Here is a 20,387-nt window from a genome sequence, read left to right as displayed (position 1 = left end):
TGTAATATGTCATGGTTTGATTTATTCAGAGAACTTTTTTCAGGAAATTTACCTGTAATTTTCCTGAAAAAAGTTATCTGAATAAATGAAACTTTCACATATTATTTTAAAAAAAGGCAAAATAAACTTGCTGGAATAAATTATGACAGATCATTAGTGAAGTAACAAACTGCAGCACTTGACAAATGTTTGTATTAAACTAACCATCTTTAAATGTTTAATTTCACTGAAACTTCAAGACAAATGTTTTATTAAATGTCACAGTTTTGGTGTATGCTGGGTTGTGATTTTTAAATTGTGCAAATGTTAGATGTTTTACCATTAGTTAAAAGTCGTAAAATAGAAACATGATGATTTTCTCAGAAAAAGAAACAATGATGAATCAGAAGAAATACTGTTATAGTCTTCCTTCAGTTTGTTTTGTTTTCTTTTTTAAATTAATATCATAAGGTTTAATTTATTCATACAACTTTTTTCAGGAAATTTACTTTGATCTCAGAGATCAAAGTAAATTTCCTGAAAAAGATGTCTGAATAAATGAACCATTTGTATATTTTCCTCTAATTAAAGTTAAACTGGGAAAACTTAGTATTTTCAAAGTGCTTTTCAAACTCATCAGCAACTTTGAAGATCTGTAACACATAAAAGGAGATAAAAATTAATATCTATAATTGTCTTGTATTAACTATTATATCAATTTAGGCTGCATGGAGATGATAAACTAAAAAATAATTAAAATGAATTTAGCTCCTGTCTATTTCATCTTGGCATTAATTAATAATAATCCCAGCAAGTTTATTTAGTCTTATTTTTTAAATTAATTTGTTAAGGGTTAATTTATTCAGACAACTTTTTTCAAGAAATTGACTTTGATCTCCTGACATGTTTCAACTGTCAACATGTCAGGAAATCAAAGTCAATTTCCTGAAAAAAGTTGTAGTAAATAAATTAAACCTTAACATATTATTGATTAATTATGTATATTCTGCTAAACATTGTAATATATTTTATTAATTGCATTTTTAAAATATATTATATTTAATGGCTGATTGCAAGACACACGCACACACACACCCACACACAGATATACCTTTGAACCTTAGTTTATGCTTCAATTCATCAAAATATGTGAAGCAAATGTGTGAAAAGTGACATTTTTCCTGCTGCAGCAGAGATAATACATTTAATTATAGTTTTCACAACTTTAGGAACCGACGGACCATTGTTATGTGTTTTAAAGTCATTTTGTGTCATTTTCTTTTATTGAGTCATTCTTGTAATTTTGTTTTTTGTTTTTTTTGGACTCATGTGTTTTTCTCTAATTTTTGTCTGTTTTTAAAGTAATTTTGTTTGTCTGTGGTCCTTTTTTTTGTATTTTTGTTGATTTCAAGTGCTTTTGGATTTCTTTTGTATCTTTTTCTGTGTTTTACGTTTAATTTTGTGTAATTCATGTGTTTTGGAGTAATTTTCTAGTATTTTTATTTTGGCTACATAAATGAAACAATAATAGACGTTATTAAGCTGATGCCTAAAACTAAAACTATGGCCTAAAAACTGCCCCTAAATAATGATTTATGGATTAAATTATATTATATGGCAGATTGGAAGAGGCACACGTGGTATCGCAGACGTACATTTAATAAAAAATGAAGAAGAAAAAAAGTTAACATGCCTCCAGCCCGCGCGCGCGCGCACACACACACACACACACACACACACACACACACACACACACACACACACACACACTCGTTGCGTGTTACATCATCACGCATTAGCTTGTCCTCTCGTGGCCTAGTGAACTGGCTCTCAGCGCTGAACAAATTTAGCCATCCACACACACACACACACACACATGCGCGCGCACACACATTGCATTCAATCAGGCGAGGTTGCACACACGCAGGCGACAGGAGCGCACCATCCAGTCACGGAAGCAGCGGTACAGTAAATATATGGGAGGAGAAGCACACATGCATGTAGTAGTAGAGGTGATGAAAAATTCAACAGAGAGGGTCTGACACACGCACCATAACAACAACGCACGCACGCTACTGTCTGATGTCTTTCTCTACATTTAAAAACCTTAGTTTTCGTGACAAATGGCTGGGGAATTTCATTTTTACGCTGCGTAAAAAGGGCCAATTTACGCATCATAAAACTGCACGCACGCCGCTGTCTGCTCTTCTTCTGTATTTATTTAAAAACCTTCAATTTATTAAAAAAAATGGCAATGAAATTAACTTTGTACACTGCGTAATTGGAGAAATTTACGCAGTTTGTGCGTAAAAGGAGTGTGTAGCTTGCTGTAAAAAAAAAGAAGAAAAAAAGCACAGGTGGCCAAATATAATCTAATCTAAAGGGAGATTATGTTTTGTTTTTCTTCTTTTTTTTTGCCAATCCACGAGATAAATGTCATTTTGTTTTTTCCCTCCTCTCACCCAACTGACACACTGTAATTATCAGGATGAGTGTGAGAGAGGTCAGATGGACACGCAGGCCCTGGTGCGCATGTCCGATAAAGGTGTGGAGTTGACAGTGAACCGAATTGCAGAATCCTAATGAAACACAGATTATTTTTTAAATTGCAATTATTCACTTAAATAACAAAAGAAAAAAAAAAAACGTATCCTAAAATAAAAACACAACATTCATCAAACTCCCTTTATCTCCCTTTTTTTTTTTTTAGTTTCCACCACCTTAAATAGTCCTGAAAAATTAATAATAAAAAAACTGTTTTCTGCTTTTATTTGAAAAACGAAGTTTATTCTTATTGGAAAAACATTGTGTAAAAATATCACAATTAATTCAATTACACAACACTTTCCAAAAAAAAAAAAAAGTACAATATTTTATTACTGAAATAAACAAACACACACACTGCATGATTTGTTATTATTAAACGTGTGACCTTTGCTCTCTGTGCTCTTTAATACAAAATAACCGTTTTTGATTTGCTAAGAGGACAAAAAATAAAAATAGAAATCATGAATGTGTTTGACACAAATACTAATGTGGTTATTTATTATTATTATTTTTATTACCTGTTTTCTGTTTTTGTTGTAATCCTGAGACGCCCCAAACAGTCAGTGACTGAAACGAATCACTTTATGAAAGAAAAATAGTAAATAGAAAAAAAAAGTCCAAAAAATATCGTCACATAAATATATGTTCACAGACAGCGTGAATAATATAGGCACGAATCGTGTTTTTTAATGTCCGTCATTCAGCTGCGTGCGATCAAACAAACGTAGAAAAATAATCCTACCTTCAAAGAGGAGAGTTTGTGTTTGTTTTTGTAGTCTTTGAAATAAAAAAAAAAGAGGAAAAGCTTTAAGACATTTTTAACAGGCGCTCGAGCCGCCGTGGTGGTGCGCCTGGGTGGAAACCGGAGGCCGAAGAGAGGACGGGGGTAACGGGGGTAAAACCGGGACAACGACCGGTGAGGAAGTCCTGCTGGGGCTCTGGGGGCCTCCGATGATGCTCTCTATGGAGAAGGGAGAGCGCTGCACCGGGGACGACCCGGACTTGTGCCCCGGGGACGCAGCAGCCTGTGCGCCCGGGGGGATGTGGGGGTAGAACCGAGTCCGGGACAAGTCTGTGGTGGGGGGCATCATGATGGCCCCTCTGGACCCGTGCTGCTGCTGCTGCTGCTGGAAGGCCAGGAGCGCAGAGTGTGTGTGGTAGGACTGCAGTTGGACGCCGTACCCTCCGCACCCGTACGGCCCGTACGCGTACGCATGCGCCGCCGCCGCCGCTGCTGCCGCCGCTGCGGGGATGAACCCGCTGTGTTCCCGCAGCAGCTCGTGCGTCTGCTGCTGCCGTTTGAACCGCTTCCTGCGCCGCAAAAAACTCCCGTTGTCGAACATGTCCGCGGACTCCGGGTCCAGGGTCCAGTAGTTGCCCTTCCCGGGGTTCCCGGGCTCCCGGGGGATCTTCACGAAGCAGTCGTTGAGGGACAGGTTGTGTCGGATGGAGTTCTGCCAGGCCGGGAACTTCTCCCGGTAGTACGGGAACCGGCTGCTGATGAAGTCGCAGATCTCGCTGAGGGTGAGTCTCTTCTTGGGGCTCTGCAGGATGGACATGGTGATTAAGGCGATGTAGGAGTAGGGGGGCTTCACCAGGGCGCTGCTCTTCCCTCCCGACGGTTTGTAGCTGTCCCTGGAGGACGAGGACGGGTCCAGGCCCGGGCCGGGAGGAGGAGAACCGGACAGCAGGAGCCCGTCCTCCACCTCCACGAAGGAGCGCCCGCGGGTCTCCTCGTCCTCGCCCCCCTCACCCACCACGTCTATGTCGGTCTCTTCCGACAGGATGGAGGCATCCGACATCTCTGAGCTGAGAGTCATGGCTCCGATTGACACGCGCTCATAGCAGGAGGAAGAGGAGGAGGAGAGGAAGGCTCGAGGAAGGCTCCATAGGGTTCAGAACCGGGGGCGCGTGCACCCCTGACTGGGACCACTAGACCTGCGACGGGACCAGACCACAGCGGACTCACACAGGACGGGGGGCGGACCTTGGATCCCCGTTTATACCGATACCCTGGTCACGTGGTCAGTATACGTCACCCAAAAAAAAAAAAAAAACAGTAGCGATGAATATTAAAAATGAGGAAAGTTAGAGCGGCCTGTTTTGATTGTGGTGGGGGAAAACTTTATTACAGCCATGTGCCAAATATACATCAAAATCATAATTTAATACAGATATCACTGAAAACACATGTGTTTTATTAAAGGTTTTACAAAAATATATTTCACTTTAAATCAAGGCCACAAACATGCCTAATAATTCCATCAAGTTCATTTTGTCTTCTTTTTTGGAATATTATGTTGTGGTTTCATTTTTTCAGCCAATTTTGAAATTGACTTTGTTAATATTTACTTTGATCTCCTTTGATCAAGGTAAATTTCAAAGTAAATTTCCTGAAAAAGTTGTCTGAATAAATTAAACCTTACCCACAAACATGCCTACTTTGATCTAAGGAGATCTAACTTCATTTCAAAGTAAATTTACTTTGATCTATGGAGGAGGAGATGCAAGCTCCATAGGGTTCAGAACCGGGGGCGCGTGCACCCCATGAGACCACAAGACCTGCGACGGGACCAGACCACAGTGGACTGACACAGAATGGGGGGCGAACCACGGATCCCTGTTTATACCGACTTCCTGGCCACATGGTCAGGAGACGTCACCCGAAAAAAAAAAAAAAAGAGCGATTGTTTGAAATGAGGAAAGTTAGAATGTGTGAATGTTTATTAAAGGTTTTACAAAATATATATCTCACTTTAAATCAAGGCCACAGACATGCCTAATAATTCTAGGAAGTTCATTTTGACTTCTTTTTTTAAATGTTATGTTGTAAGCTGGGGTTAGACCGTCGTGAGACAGGTTAGTTTTACCCTAATGTGTTGTTGCAATAGTAATCCTAAGTCATTCAGACAACATTTTTCAGGAAAATGTACTTATCTGCTTAGATCTCCTGAGATCAAAGTAAATTGACTTTGAAATAGAGTAAAATTGACTTTGATCTCATTTGATCAAAGTACATTTCTTGGAAAAAAGTTGTCTGAATTAATGAAACCATAACATAATATCACAAACATGCCTATTTTTATTCAGACAACTTTTTTTTTTTGATCTTTGATCTCCTTAGATCATATACATTTACTTTGTAATCTACTTTGATTTCCTTTAAAAAAAAAAAGCCACATTAATGTGGCCTAGTTTGCACTTCCATTTGTAAATTAGACATAACGTATGGAAGGTATCAACAATATCTAGCAATAAATGACAGATACGTAAATGTCCTTTGATTTATTTATTTTTGGACCAATTTTCTTTTAATTTGGGGTGATTTTTTGGAATAGTTTTAGAAAAATTGCAAGATTTTAGAAAAAAATTGAGTTCTTACAACTGAATTATTCATGGGGTGACCATTGTCCAATAACTAAAGGGTTGGGGGTTCCAATCCTGCTCTATGAAAGTCATTCTCGCTGTGTTCTTGGACAAGGCCCTTTATCCACATTATATGAATGTGGTGAGTGAGTGAGTGTTGGTGGTGGTTGGAGGGACCGATGGTTCAGCCTCACTTCTGTCAGTTTGCCCCAGGGCAGCTGTGGCTACAATAGTAGCTTCCCACCACCTTGTGTGGAATGAAAGAATGATGCACATCAATGTAAAAGCACTTTGAGTGATAAAGCGCTATTTGAAATCCAATACATTAATATTATTATTTGGTAATTTAAAGAATGATTCATGTTTTCTCTGTCATTTTCACTTTCTCCAGTGGGCCAAATCGGATCCTCTGAAAGGGCCAGATTTGGTCCCCGGGCCTTGAGTTTGACACCTGGCTTAGATCAACATAAATTTTCTTTGAATTTAGTAATTTACTTGACTGAGAGGGAGATTTTTTTTAATCATAATATTGTTGATTTAAAGTTTTTACTGCTGATTTTAAATGTTTGTATTGACTTTTAAACTCTTTAATCATGTAAAACACATTGAATTGTGTATGAAATGTGTTTTATACAAATACATTTTCCTTGCTTTGCCTATGAAATTTACTTTGAAATTTCCTCCTTAGATCAAAGTAAATTTTCTGAAAAAAGTTGTCTGAATAAAATAACCCTTAATATAATAAAAGAGCTTTGAGATGACTTTTGTTGTAATTGCAGATATAAATAAAATTTAATTGAATATCACAAACAAACCAAATAATCAGGGTTAATTTTGTTATGGTTTCATTTATTCAGGCATCTTTTTACTTTGAAATGTACTTTGATCTCATTAGATCAAAATATATTTCACAAACTTTTTTGTAAATTCCTACATTTTTTTTTTTACATCAAACTTTACTAAAATGTTTAGAAAAGTCCTTTTTTATTGATCCGTTGGGGTTTGTTTTCTCTGCATGTGAAATAATTTGAGCTTCTGCAAAATTTCCGAACAGAATCAAATAGAACAAATTAGACACCTTCAAAATAAAACATTACAAATGCAGCCTGCAGGAAATAACTATTCATTTGATTGAACTTTTAAAAAGTTTAAAGACACTTTTGGGGGAAAACACGAACATTAGTTGTTCAATTTGAAACTTGGTGCACTGCATCCATCCATCCATCCATCCATCCATCCATTCATCCATCCATTCATCCATCCATCCATCCATCCATGTATCCATCCATCCATCCATCCATCCATCCATCCATCCATCCATCCAACCATCCAACCATCCAACCATGCTGCTGCTGCTCGGTTTGCGTGATCGTGTAGTTATCGAGATTATCCGCGAGCCATTTGTAATGGAAAAGAGTGTCTGCTGTTAACTCGAATCAGTCACAGGTCACGCAGAGCATGCGAGCTGTGTGTGTGTGTGTGTGTGTGTGTGTGTGTGTGTGTGTGTGTGCGTGCGTGTGTGTGTGTGTGTGTGTGTGTGTGTGTGTGTGTGTGTGTGTGTGTGTGTGTGTGTGTGTGTGCGTGCGTGCGTGCGTGCGTGCGTGTGTGTGTGTGTTCACTTCATGCCGCTATATGATTAAAAAAATGTCAGTGATACGATTTTTTTGAATTGTATATAATTAACTCAGTCATTAGATTGATTAATATATATATATATATATATATATATATATATATATATATATATATATATATATATATATATATATATATATAAATAAGATTCACGCACGCCCTCAGAAAAAAATAGAATGAGTTTTGTAAAAAAAAAGAAAGAAAGAAAGAAATACATATATAATAAAATGCAAAAAGAAAAGAAAAAAGAAAAACAAGTGGCAGCAAAAGTACAAAACTTTAACATAAAAGAAACAAAATTAAAAACAAAAGAAAAAAAAATTATAATATAACATCCGAGAGAATTTAAATCGTCCAAAAAAATATTTTTTGTTTTGGTTTCCTTTAACATTTCACTCTAAAATGTTCATGTGCAGATAAATATATATATATCTATATATATGTAGATATATATATTAATTTATTTTACTTTATAGTATAAACAACTTGTGTGTACTTCTTAAGCGATTAATCTAAATCCAAATGTGTAACCAAACTAATTAATATATTAAATTAGAGCTAAATAAATAAATAAAAAACTTTATTTGTCACGTGTTTTCCAATCACAACTAATCCAAAATCATGTTTTATTTATTTTTTATTAATAATTATTGCATATTTTGATACTTTTTTCTGTTTTGCTCTTCACTGACGCCATCTAGTGGTCAACATGTGACACACTTAAACCAACACCCCAGGCCTTGTGTTCATAATATTACATTTTTATACATCCAGTTTCAATATGAAATTAAGCTGTGTTACATAAAAATGAGATTAAAAACTAAAATAAGACGAAAGGACAACAAAAAAGCATAATGGGGAAAAAACTTTACATTTATCCAATGCCTCCTTGATATGAATATTTGATAATGCTAGAGTTATAATTATATTATTAATTCATTCATTTTCCCTACATCATACAGTATAAGCACGATCAACCTAAAATTGAAGAATAAGTAAATCAATTCATGATTTTTCCTTCTATGTTACCCTAAAAAATCAGAGCAGGATTTCTTAATAAACCTTTAACCGTTATATATTTATGCAGGTCACATTAAACATTTGCAGAGTCAAATGTACATGGATAGTTTTCATTTGGTGAAATTGTATTAATTGTCACTAACAAATCCAAACTGATTAAACATGACGTAACTTTGAGGAATAATATTGTAAAAGCAAACTAAAATAATGTAATATAATAATTTACCAATGCTTATTATTAAAAAACGTCACTTTAAAGTTTGTTTTCCATTTAAATGGTTGATTTGAATTGTAGTTTCAATATATTTCATGATGAATAAAAACGATTATTCCCCTAAGAAAGCCCAATAAGTGTAGTATGTATTAAGTATTAATTAAATAGAACAAACTATAAACAAATCCTTACTTTACTTCCAAGATGTTAATTTTTCTAACGTTAATCTGAAGGCATATTTAGTGATGTTAAAAATTAAAATAATAATATTAAGTGTAGTTTCCACAGGTAACTGTAACTGAGTGTAAGTTTTGTTTTTTGTTTGGTTTTACCCTCCTGGTTTCCCCTTGTGTTTGTGAGGTTGGTTTGAAACCAAAGAAACATTTTATTATCCTCAGACAAACCCCTGAGTGAGTGTCACCATCACGGTGTGTGAACCACGTGATTAATGTGGATCACATGCACGAAAAAAGAAAGAAAGGCAGACTCGGTGCAGAGAGCCTCACACTGCAGGAAACCTGGAAAAACATGCACAAAAAGTGGCTCTAATGGAGGTTATAGAATGTATCTCCATCTGTCATAGTAACTTTGTGACCCACTGGAGATCAAACTGCTGCATATTTGGCCCCTGAACTAGAATGAGTGTGACACCCTGTTATGGAGTGTGGAATTCCTTCATTCATATATTTTATTTTATTTTACTACATTCTAAATTTGTAATAATGCTCAATAATCTAACAAAGTTTCGTTGTTTTGTTTGTTGTGTGTTTCTCCCCCCAAAAAACAACAATATGTTCCATAAACCTTCAGTCATTGCCTTTGAAAAACAGAAATTCAAATGAAGGCCTTTTGACCATCCATCCATCTTCCATCCATTGATGTAATCCTTTTTTCCCCAGTATTCAAACTCTGCACATTCAGACCTAAAGAGACTTGAACTTCAACCTTCTTTCCCACCGCTCAGAGTCCAAATACTTTGTTTTGCTGTAAAACATGAATATCCATCCTGCACGAGACAGTAAAGTTGGATAAAACACTGTTTTGTTAAGTAAAATAATCATTTTCAAAAGTTGTGTGTGTGTTGCACACACATGCTGAAACACGTGTTGTTTGTATAAATCATTAACTAATTCCAAGGTATTATGAACAATCACCTAATTGTTTACAGATTTGAGCTAATACGCATTCAAATATCGTGCCAAATGAGAAAAAATGAAAACAGTAAACTTTGGAAAGTGAATTAAAGCGTAATGCCTGAGTGTGGTTGATGAGAGAATTGTGTGGTGAGGAATAAACTGGTCATATTTATTTCAAAACCAAAACTTAATTTTATTTAAAAAAACAAAACAAAATGCATGGTTTTAGTTCAGAATAAAACTCCATCTTCCTTTTTATTTCTAAAATGCATATTTTGGCTTTAATCTGCATCACCCTGCCATTAACACATGCAGTGTCTTATTCCCACAACCGTATGTAAAACAGGGGTTCTCAACCTTTGGGTCAGGACCCCATTTGGGGTTGTGAGACACTGGAAAGCGGTTGTCAGATGCCTTCAAGAAATTAGGAATATTTTTTGAACAATTTAAACCCATTTTTGCTTATTTTTACCCTTTTTCTGCAACTACACAAAACTCACGATATATTAGCCTATTTTCATCACTTTTTCTTGCCATATTTTTGCTCCTTTTTTTGCATTTTTGATACATTGCTCTCATTTCTGACACTTCTCTATCTATTTCAATGCCTTTGATGCACATTTTTTCCATTTTCAGCACATACAAACCCTTTCATCACTTTTCTACCAGATGTCGCATATGTTGACCCATTATTGTCACTTTTAACCGCTATTCACAATATTTCATGCTTATTTTTTTTGACAATTTAACCACATTCACCATGTGTCATGTCCATTTTCTTTCTTTCTTTTTTTTTTTGCCAGTTTAAACTAATTGTCCTTACTTTGTTTGTGTGATAGACAGTCTTGATTAAATAAAAACATGGAATTTGTGAATTCCAATGCAGGTATTTCCCAAGTTCACCCAAATATAAACAGATATGTCCTTTTCTTTTTAGCAAATACATCGAAAACGTCATAAAATAGCTTAAAGTTGACACGCATGGTCATTAATTAAATTGTTTCAGGCAGAATACATCGATAAGCTAATCGATAACTGCTACTTCCGGTGTCCCAGAGGAAGTTGTGCCCATAAGATTGTGTATAATTACTAATAATGCCCTGCAGACCTCACCCAGGGCTAAAATCTCCTGCGCGGCTCCCCACTTCTCCTTTGACGTCACTTCCTCCTCCCTCTCTCGCTTCCATCTTGCTTCCCGCATGTGTCTGCTGTAATAGTTTACAGGTCAGTGAGGAGCTTTTAATACCTTCTTCCCTGCACTGTTTGCCCTTGAACCCACGGAAAGAGGTAAAGGAAAGCCTTGTGGCTCTAACTGGATGGACTGGGTAGTGGTGTGACGCTAAACCGGCTCACCGTGTGCGGTTTGTGTGGGTGTGCTGAGCGGGCCGCAGCTGTTAGCTCCTAGGCTAGCTGCTGTTAGCATGGATGGAGTGTCTCTTAAAAGCTGAGCATGGCTCGTTTGTGTTTGACTCAGATTGATTTAAATACTTAGCTGCACTGCGTTCGGACGGATATATGAGAAGTTTATTATTAAATGTTTAAAATTAAGGCAAAGGCAACAATTAGCTTGTGACTGCTTTTAAAATCAGAAGATGCGTTCACTGACCGCCCTATTATGGATTTTCACTTTTCAGTGTCAGCTCATGTTTTTAAGTCTATTTAAACCTAAAGTTGGCTCTAATATGGATCTTTTTCTCCTTACGAGTCTGTATTTTATAACAACATCTACATGAAATTTCAGTGTAGAAGTTTGCACATTAAAGTTGTTGTCTTTTGTCTAAAATTAGTTAAACTTTAATTCATATAATAACTTTCGACACGAAGGTCCTATTTAATCTGTGCTGCTTTCCTTGTCATGATAGTTATTGTTTTACAAATTAATTTAATCACAGTATAAATCAGTGTCACTGCTATTAATTCTAATGCAAGTGTTGTATTTTATTTCTAATATGAAATCGCAGTTTAGGGAAACAAATGTAATTTATTTATGTTTTGTGGGTGTGGAGAAGCAGTTAAGGCGTTGGTCAAGATAAGAACTACAGAAGATAAGTTTAGTAAACCATTTGAATAAAAACACTTTCAAATAATAATTGTAGAGTATTATATATTTAGGTAGAAGAGAACAAAAGACTATTTTACTTTCTACTGCTACTTTCTGTCATATGTGAACTTGGATTTTTGTCTTGCATATCAGTGCTGTTTGTTTGCTTTTTAGGGAAATGCCTCTAGTTTGGATAATCTAAGCCAAATATGAATTTTTTGTTTGGTGGAAACGAAAATTAAATATTTAATCTGGAGTCAGCTGGCCTGAATTTCACTAAAGTAGAGTTAATTTAAAACTATAACTTGTTTTTTGTCACTAGTCTTAAAAAAAAAAAAAGTAACATACATAGGAAAAGTTTAGATTTTTAGGTTGAGTTCATGAAAAACGTGAGCAAAAACTGAAATATTGTTTATATTTCTGATCAGTTTATTTATTAACACTCCTCGGTGTTTTAACAGCCACGTTAAATTAGTTTCGGATTGATTAACGCATGTTAAACAAGTGTTGTTTTTGCCTAGTTGCACTAAACACGCTGTCATGTTTGTTTGTTTGTGTACCAAGAGTTTCTGGACCTTGTTTAAGGAGCCACTAAATAAATAACATTCTGACCAGGTATTTATTGCCTATAAAGGGGAGAGATTTTTGGGGTCCATCCATAAAGTCAGCAAAATTATGGTCCATTGATCTATGAATCTGTGATAACCACATTTATTTATTCATCTGAATAATATCCACTGTTATCCAGGAACGTTTGTCATTATTATAGTCATCTTAAAGATGGAAATCCTTGTTTTAATCACAAATAAAAATGGGTTCAAAGTGACCAAAAATGTGGCCGAAAACTGACAGAAAAAGTGGTAAAAAGGGTTCAAAGTGTCAATATTGGCTAAAGTTGCAAAAATGTGGGAGTAGAAACAATTAGTTTAAACTGGAAAATAATGGGCACGACAAATGGTGACTGTGGTTAAATTGGCTGAAAAAAAATAAGCATAAAATATTGTGAAGAGGTTAAAAATGACAATAATGGGTCAACGTAAGGGGTGCATCAATTTTTATTTGACCCGCGGACCCCCCTTTTTTTTTTTTTTTTTTTTAAAGCATACACTTTGAATGTTTCAATCTTATTTTATTGTAAAGCATTGAACAATATCCACAAAACAACACAAATGTGTTGTTTTAACTGCACATGAGGTAGTTATCTCAAATATAAAATAAAAGTTTAGAACATTACTGTCCAAAATACTAAACTATATCTCTTTTTTTAGTTTCTTATTTTTCACATTTTAAAAACAAACTAAATGTGTCCAACAGGTTCCACTGCAGACATGTTTACAGCTCTTTGACTAAAAAGTGCACAGTCGGCAGTATTTTGGTTTTACAAATAAAGATAACCACAGGGTTTGGCGAAGATGATAAAATAATCATCTACAGGATAAACTAACAAAACATCTTAAATTACTAATAAAGTATTTATTTTAATTTTACTTGTAAAGCAAAATTAAAAAAAAAAAAAAAAAATGTCCAAATGCAGCAGTTTGATGGATAATTAAATGTAAAAATGTTAATCTAAAAAATAACTTAAACTTTTTATTCATGTACAAAACCATGAACTCCATCATTGTTTTGTAGTCACATTGCTCTTTACACTGATCATAAGCTGTGACAGCAGCCCACTGGCTGTTTTGCTTCGTTAGCTTTAGCATTAGCTTGATTTCTAGCTTCAGATGCTCCACGCTTAGCGGTGTCTTATAGTGCATGAGGTAGCGTTTTGTTTGCTGCTTCACCACAACTTATTTCTGCATTACAGTTAGGGCTGGGCGATATATCGAATATACTCGATATATCGCAGCTTGTAGTCTGTGCGGTGTTGAAAATGACCATACCGTTAAACTCGCGGACTTTTTTTTTTTTTTTTTTTGAAATGTCATCTTAATGACAACATGCACAAAATGGCACTATTTGTTTTAAAATATTGTAGTGGCATTATGTACAAAAAGTGCACTTTAATTTTGTGTTTTGAAATGCCATGTGAGTTGCATCCTGCACTAATGTCTTGTTTTGAAATGTCTCTGTGACAATTTTGCACAGAACGTGCACTTTCTGTTGACAATTTTATGTTTGAGCCACTCACTGTTTAATAAATACAGTTATGTCAACTTTGACTTAGTTGTGATATCCCCTTTTTTGCATGAAAGTTTAAAATTGGCATATATTAATGCAGTATGATCAAGAATGTTTTAATGTAGACATATAGAATCATCATACTGGTGTGATTTTGTGCATCAAAGTGTTAATTCAAGGGTAATGCAAAATATCGAGATATATATCGTGTATCGTGACATGGCCTAAAAATATCGCGGTATTTATAAAAGGCCATATCGCCCAGCCCTAATTACAGGAATTACAAATTGCGATGCTTTGCTCTCTTTCATTGTGTATTACTGCGGACATGCTAAGCTAACCGTGCCTCTTTGACTGCTGTTGTTATCCTGTGTAGCAGAGGCATGCGCAGCACGCACATACACACCACACATGACTGGTAGGCGTGTCTGTCAGTCGTCACACAGCAGAAGGGGAGTGGCTGACTTTATGACCCACTTTAAGATTTTTCCGGAGGTAGAAAAAAATAGTTGGAGAAGATCGGTTTCATTTGTAAGGATCGGCCGATGGATTGGTGCATCCTTAGTCAACATGTGACATTTGTGGTGGAAATGGTTTATAAGTGTTGAACATGTCTGTAAAGTGGAAAAAATGTGCAGAAAAGATATTGAAATGTGATGTAGAAGTGACAGAAATGGGAGAAATGTAGCAAAAATACATTAAACGGTGCAAGAAAAAGTGATGAAAATAAATTAAAATATGGTGAATTTGGTGGAGTTGCTGAAAAAAAGGGAAAAATAAGCAAAAATTGAATTAAATTGTTCAGAAAATATTCTTAGTTTCTTGAAGGCATCTGGCATGTAAACCTAGAATTAAGTTAGTTCCTGTCATGCTGCTGCTCTATGTTGTGTTTTCAGTCTAGAATAGATATTGTTTTTATTGTTGTCTCTCTTCTGTTAAATGAAGCATTAGTTTGTGCTGGTGTTTAAATAATGGCAGATTTTGTCATAATAATAATAATAATGAGATGTTTTCTCTCCAGATGAAAGACGCAATCATGAATCAAGAAAAACTCTTGAAGCTACAAACCCAAGTCCGCATCGGAGGAAAGGTGAGTTCTTAGTGTCAAACTCCTCCCACTTTTCAAACAAACAGCAGGTGAAGCCTGAGGTGTTTTAGACAAATAAATCTGTTAGTGTCTGTGTTCAGATTGATTCTGCCTCAGGTTCTCATCATGTTTGAATGTTTCTGCTCCTCTACAGGGAACCGCTCGTAGAAAGAAGAAGGTTGTTCACAGAACGGCCACAGCAGACGACAAGAAGCTCCAGTTCTCCTTAAAGAAACTAGGTGTCAACAACATCTCTGGCATTGAGGAGGTGGGTGGAGTCTGAGCTGGGCAATTCTTACATATTCAAGATGTATCAAGATTTCCATTTCCAGCATTTTGAGACAAAAAGCCCGACTTAAAGCTCTCCAATTTTCTTGTTAATGGAATCTCATACATCTTTATAATATATAATCAGATTAATCCATGTTAGCACATCTTACTGTATATCTACCTTTGAACTGGAGCTTACACATGTTTTATTTTGACACTTTTTTAATTGTGGTTTATTTTTTGTATCTCACAGGGTTTGAAAACCAATATTTTGAATTTTTTTAATGAAATATTAAATAAACCAAACCCTGAATTTAGAAAAAGAAACAAAGTATTTTCAAAACCCTATTTCCTCTACATTGACTCCGTTGTTGTTTTGTCCAAACCTGTGTTCATATGATTACATGTTCAAATAGAATCTATCAGATTAAAGCCTCTGAAATGATTCTAAAGCTTTTGTTTTTGTTTGTCCTTCAAAATAAAGCGTTTTGGATTCTATCCAGGAAATGATTAGTGCCATAGTATGTCATTTTAAATATGTAAATCCTTGTTTTAATCTGAAATAAAATGGGTTGAAAGGACCAAAAATTGTGTTAAAGGTGGCGAAACAGGATTTTAAAAACCACAGAAATTGTTTTAAAGTTGGAAATTAGAATTAGTGGACAAAAACATACAGAAAAAGTGGTGAAAAAGGGTTCAAGATGTCAATATTGGCTTAAAAGTGACAGAAAAAAGTAGGAAAAATCTGTTAAAACTGGCAAATAATGGGTATGACAAATTGTGAATGTGGTTAAATTGGCTAAAGTAAGCATGAAATATGGTGAAAAGAGGTTAAAAGTGACAATAATGGGTCAACATATGTGACATTAGGTGGAAAAGTGGTGGAAAGGGTTTATACATGCTGAACATGTCTGGAAAGTGGAAAAAATGTGTAAAAAAGACATTGAAATGTGATGAAGTGTCAGTAATGGGAGTAATGTAGTAAAAATGTATTAAAAGGAGCAAAAATATGGCAAGAAAAAGTGATTAACAGGTTAAAATATGGCAAGTTTGGTGTAGTTGTAGAAAAATGGTAAAAATAAGCAAAAAAGGCTTAAATTCAACTCATATGTTTAAAATGTAAAATTGCATTTACAAATCTAAAGTTTCCAATTGTTTTCATGGGTTTAAAAATTTTGGTTTAACTCCTTTAAATGCTAACGGCTGTTATCCAATCAGATCACTCCGTCCTGTGGGCGTCGACCACACTAACGTTGTTTGTTTCCAGGTGAACATGTTTACAAACCAAGGCACAGTGATCCACTTCAACAACCCTAAAGTCCAGGCGTCTCTGGCAGCAAACACCTTCACCATCACCGGCCACGCTGAGACCAAACAGCTGACTGAGATGCTGCCAGGCATCCTCAACCAGCTGGGAGCAGACAACCTCACCAGCCTGAGGAGACTGGCAGAGGCTCTACCCAAACAGGGTGAGTGACGAAGCGTGTGTGTTCAGTGTGTGTGTGTGTGCGCAGAGTGAATAGTAATAGTGCCTCTTACAGCTACAGATGGAAAAGCACCGATCGCTGCAGTAGAAGAGGAGGACGACGATGTTCCAGGTGAGGAACAACATCTCATCCTTTGATTGGCTGTGAGGGGTCACATGGTTAATGAGGACATTAGCAGATGTAGCTGATATACAGCTTTCTGCTTTAATCCACAGCTACACAACAGCTTCAGGGTTCTCACCAGGAACTTTTCACAGCATAGGTGGTCGTGTGTCACGTGACCGAGTGTTTTTGATGTGGAACATTTCTAAATGTTAAACTCTTTAAGGGTCAAATTTAGTGAAGTAAAGCTGAAGTTTGGTTGTTTTTAAATCTTTGTTCCAGCCTTATTTTAAAGCTAAAAGTCATTTAATTGGTGAAGGTGATGATGAACGTAGTTATAGTTACTCATGCTTGGTATTAGGGATGTCACGATACAACTTTTTCACGTCCGATACCATACCGGTTTTGTAGCCTTGAGTATTGGTCGATAGCGATACGATACCAACACGAATCATACACACTTTTATGACTTATTTTGTAGTGTGGAATGTTAGAAAAGACTTGATCATTTGATGTTATTCAAACAGAACAATAGTCAACAATTCAAGTTCACTTCAGTCATTTTTTACTGTCAGTGTACGGTGGGAACAATTGAGGGCGGGGCCAAAAACAACAAAAACCTGCGTGTGTGTGTGTCCCCTCCACTAATAAATACTCACACCCACTGTAGAGACAAGAAAGACACTCTTTTCAAATTAAAATGAGGTTTTATGTGGGACCTGTAGTAATATTGGAACGGACACGCCCACAAAGGATGCGTACGCACGCAGTAATCAAGCCAAAAAAGAAGACGCGACCTGAACTCGTCTGACCAGAATGAAGCCGATGTCTCTTTAAGCCTGAACACGTTCACACTCGACGCGGTTCACACGCGACGCGTACACGTAAATGATCCGTTTTGAGTTAATAAATAAAGATGACGAGCAGCACTGCTTATATCGGACGGTGCACACAGGCAGCATCAGGGGCAGCTAAAGGGCAGCAGGGGTCCTCGGGTGAAGCATCCGAGCAGATCGCCTGTATTAAATAGACGGTGCGGCTGATGAATGTGTTTGAGTAATTCAGATTATAAAGATTTAAAACAACCTTTGCACACCTGGAAGTCCCTTTGTGTCCAAGTGTGCAACAATTATTACAACGGTACCGATAAAACAAAAACAATGTGGGGAGCCCCTACGTTCAACAGTGCTGGAGAGAATCCTGAGCTTTCTTTAAAAATACAACAGTCAGTGAATCATCAGAATGGTGCATACTGCCACCTACTGGCACGAAGGACTAAAAACACTCTTTAGCGCCCACTCCTCTAGGATTTTGATGAAGTGTATGTCGGTATCGTCTTTGGATTTTGGGTCATTTCAACAAATATCCCACACATTTTGCTCTGAAAAATGACCAATTATTCTGTGATTAATCAATAGACACATCAATCAATAGATTTTGACTTTGATCAGATGAATACTTTTTGAAATATGGACAATTTAGTGAGGGAGGGGGTATGTGTCGATTCGTTGTTGCAGCTTGAGGTTAAATGCACGGGACTTTTTAACCTCTGAACCTCCACAGAGATTACGTCATTATAGAAAATCAGTTTTCTTTGATGTTTCCATTTGAACCCCTCCACCTTTCTCACGTTTGATCCACTGAAACATCTGTAGAGTCACTAGATGTTTGTTCTTCACACAGAGGATCACGTTTCACATAAATGCACTTTTCTTTCTTTCTCGCCGCGTCGTTAACCTCCAACACTTCATGTTGTTTCAGATCTGGTGGAGAATTTTGACGAAGCGTCTAAAGATGAGGCCGACTAGTGTGAACTAAAGTCCCTGGAGCATCAGAACTAGACCCGACCACTGGAGGCACCACAAAAAGATAGAATCACACAAAGCCATGACTCAGCAAAACTAGTACTCGGATGATACTCGGAGTATTTTTCTAGAGTAGTGATCCGACCATGTCTTTGAAGTATTGGCCACGCCTCCAGGCTCCGTTGATGGTTGTTGGGGGTCTGTGTCCGTGGGGGGGGTTGGGTGGGGGGTTCAGGGTCCTCACTGTGCATTGGTTTCTTACATGTTACTGAACTTTAACTCTGTGGCCTCCCTAAAAACCACATCTGGAATAAACCTTTGCTACTGTCACTATTTCACTGTTTACGCCTTTTATTTACTGTTAATTTTACTGTTACAATACAAGACTAAATATCACAATAACTCTTTTTTTTCCTCTGTTTTTCATGCATTTTTTTCCCTCTTTTTTTTGACAAATTTTGTTTTTCAAACTTTTTCCAGAGCAGTGATTCTCAACTGGTGGGTCGGGACCCAAAAGTGGGTCGCAGACCTGTACTAAGTGGGTCGCGGACAGCTGGTCAAAAATAAATAAATAGCTTAATGTCTCATGTTGGACTTTTATTTTAAAAGAAACTTTTCTTTCGACAGTCATGCTGTGAAATGCATGTTGCTCAGGAAAATACTTAGATTTACGCTTTTAAAAAGATTACATGTATGTTTTCAACAGCTATTTTTGAAAAACTGAATTTGGTTGGTTGAATTCTCAAAAAAAAAAGTGGGTCACGATTTAATGACCATGACAAAATGTGGGTCCCAGCGTGAGACCAGTTAAGAACTCCTGGCTTAGAGGACGTTTGAAACAACAGATACATTTATTTCTTTATTGAGAGCAAACACGGCAGCTTGTTTAATTTTCTACTTGGTTAAAGACACTAAGAGACAGAAAATTAAAAAAAACAATGTGTCCGAAAAACAGGAAAAATATCCCAAACTCGAACCAAAAATGTTATTCAGAAAAAAAAACTGATATTTATTTTTTATTTCATTTTTTAAGTGAATGTTATACGCTTTCGTTCTACTCATACTAAGGTTGACATTAAAATGAGTATGTAGTGCTTTTTTCGTTTGATAGTATGAAAAGATTGAGTATGTGAGAAATACCTTGATGTATACTACATGGACCTTCAAATTAAAAATCAAACAATCCATTTTCAAAATAAAAACATCTCTTCTGGTCTTTCATTAGTTTTTTTTAATTTTATTTTTTTTAACTCTTGTAAATAAGGCTCTTATTTTGAAATTAACTGAAAATTTTGTTAGCGCAATGGAGGGAAGTATTAAATCTCAGAAATATGTCCGAGTTTTATGGATGAAATGAACACATGTTGATATTCTAATTGGTCACTTTCTCACTTCAATTGTTTTCAGAACTTTCAAAGTAAAGGTGGAGAATCAACAGATATTTAGCCTCAGTGTGAACAAGGTTTTTAACGTTTCAGGTTCCAAATGCATCTTTGGAAACTTCGATGTATATTTCATCCTAATCATACTAATAGTTTATATTAGACATGTATGTTGTATTAACTGATATGTTC

The 20,387-nt window shown here is 36.2% G+C and overlaps 2 protein-coding genes across 4 annotated transcripts; one reads left to right on the top strand and one right to left on the bottom strand.

Moving 5' to 3' along the window:
* Positions 1 to 3,007: 3,007 nt before the first annotated feature.
* Positions 3,008 to 4,485, bottom strand: foxd1 (forkhead box D1). Its single transcript, XM_028462466.1, has one exon. It carries the CDS (start codon positions 4,344 to 4,346, stop codon positions 3,345 to 3,347), a length of 1,002 nt encoding a protein of 333 aa, XP_028318267.1. The 5' UTR covers positions 4,347 to 4,485; the 3' UTR covers positions 3,008 to 3,344.
* A 6,549-nt stretch (positions 4,486 to 11,034) lies between these two features.
* Positions 11,035 to 19,146, top strand: btf3 (basic transcription factor 3). 3 transcript variants are annotated; one of them, XM_028462470.1, is made up of 6 exons: positions 11,035 to 11,121; positions 15,084 to 15,152; positions 15,304 to 15,417; positions 16,687 to 16,888; positions 16,967 to 17,017; positions 18,770 to 19,146. In XM_028462470.1, the coding sequence occupies exons 2-6, from the start codon at positions 15,084 to 15,086 to the stop codon at positions 18,814 to 18,816; spliced, it is 483 nt and encodes a 160-aa protein (XP_028318271.1). In that variant the 5' UTR covers positions 11,035 to 11,121; the 3' UTR covers positions 18,817 to 19,146. The 3 variants fall into 3 exon arrangements, with proteins under 3 accessions (XP_028318271.1, XP_028318269.1, XP_028318270.1); XM_028462468.1 differs by having other exon boundaries at positions 16,961 to 17,017; XM_028462469.1 differs by having other exon boundaries at positions 11,060 to 11,184; positions 16,961 to 17,017.
* The last annotated feature ends 1,241 nt before the right edge of the window (positions 19,147 to 20,387 follow it).

This window comes from Gouania willdenowi, chromosome 12 (assembly GCF_900634775.1).
Source record: "Gouania willdenowi chromosome 12, fGouWil2.1, whole genome shotgun sequence".
NCBI lineage: Eukaryota > Metazoa > Chordata > Actinopteri > Blenniiformes > Gobiesocidae > Gouania > Gouania willdenowi.
Note: the sequence above shows the minus strand (reverse complement) of the source record. Positions and strands in the feature narration are given on the sequence as shown.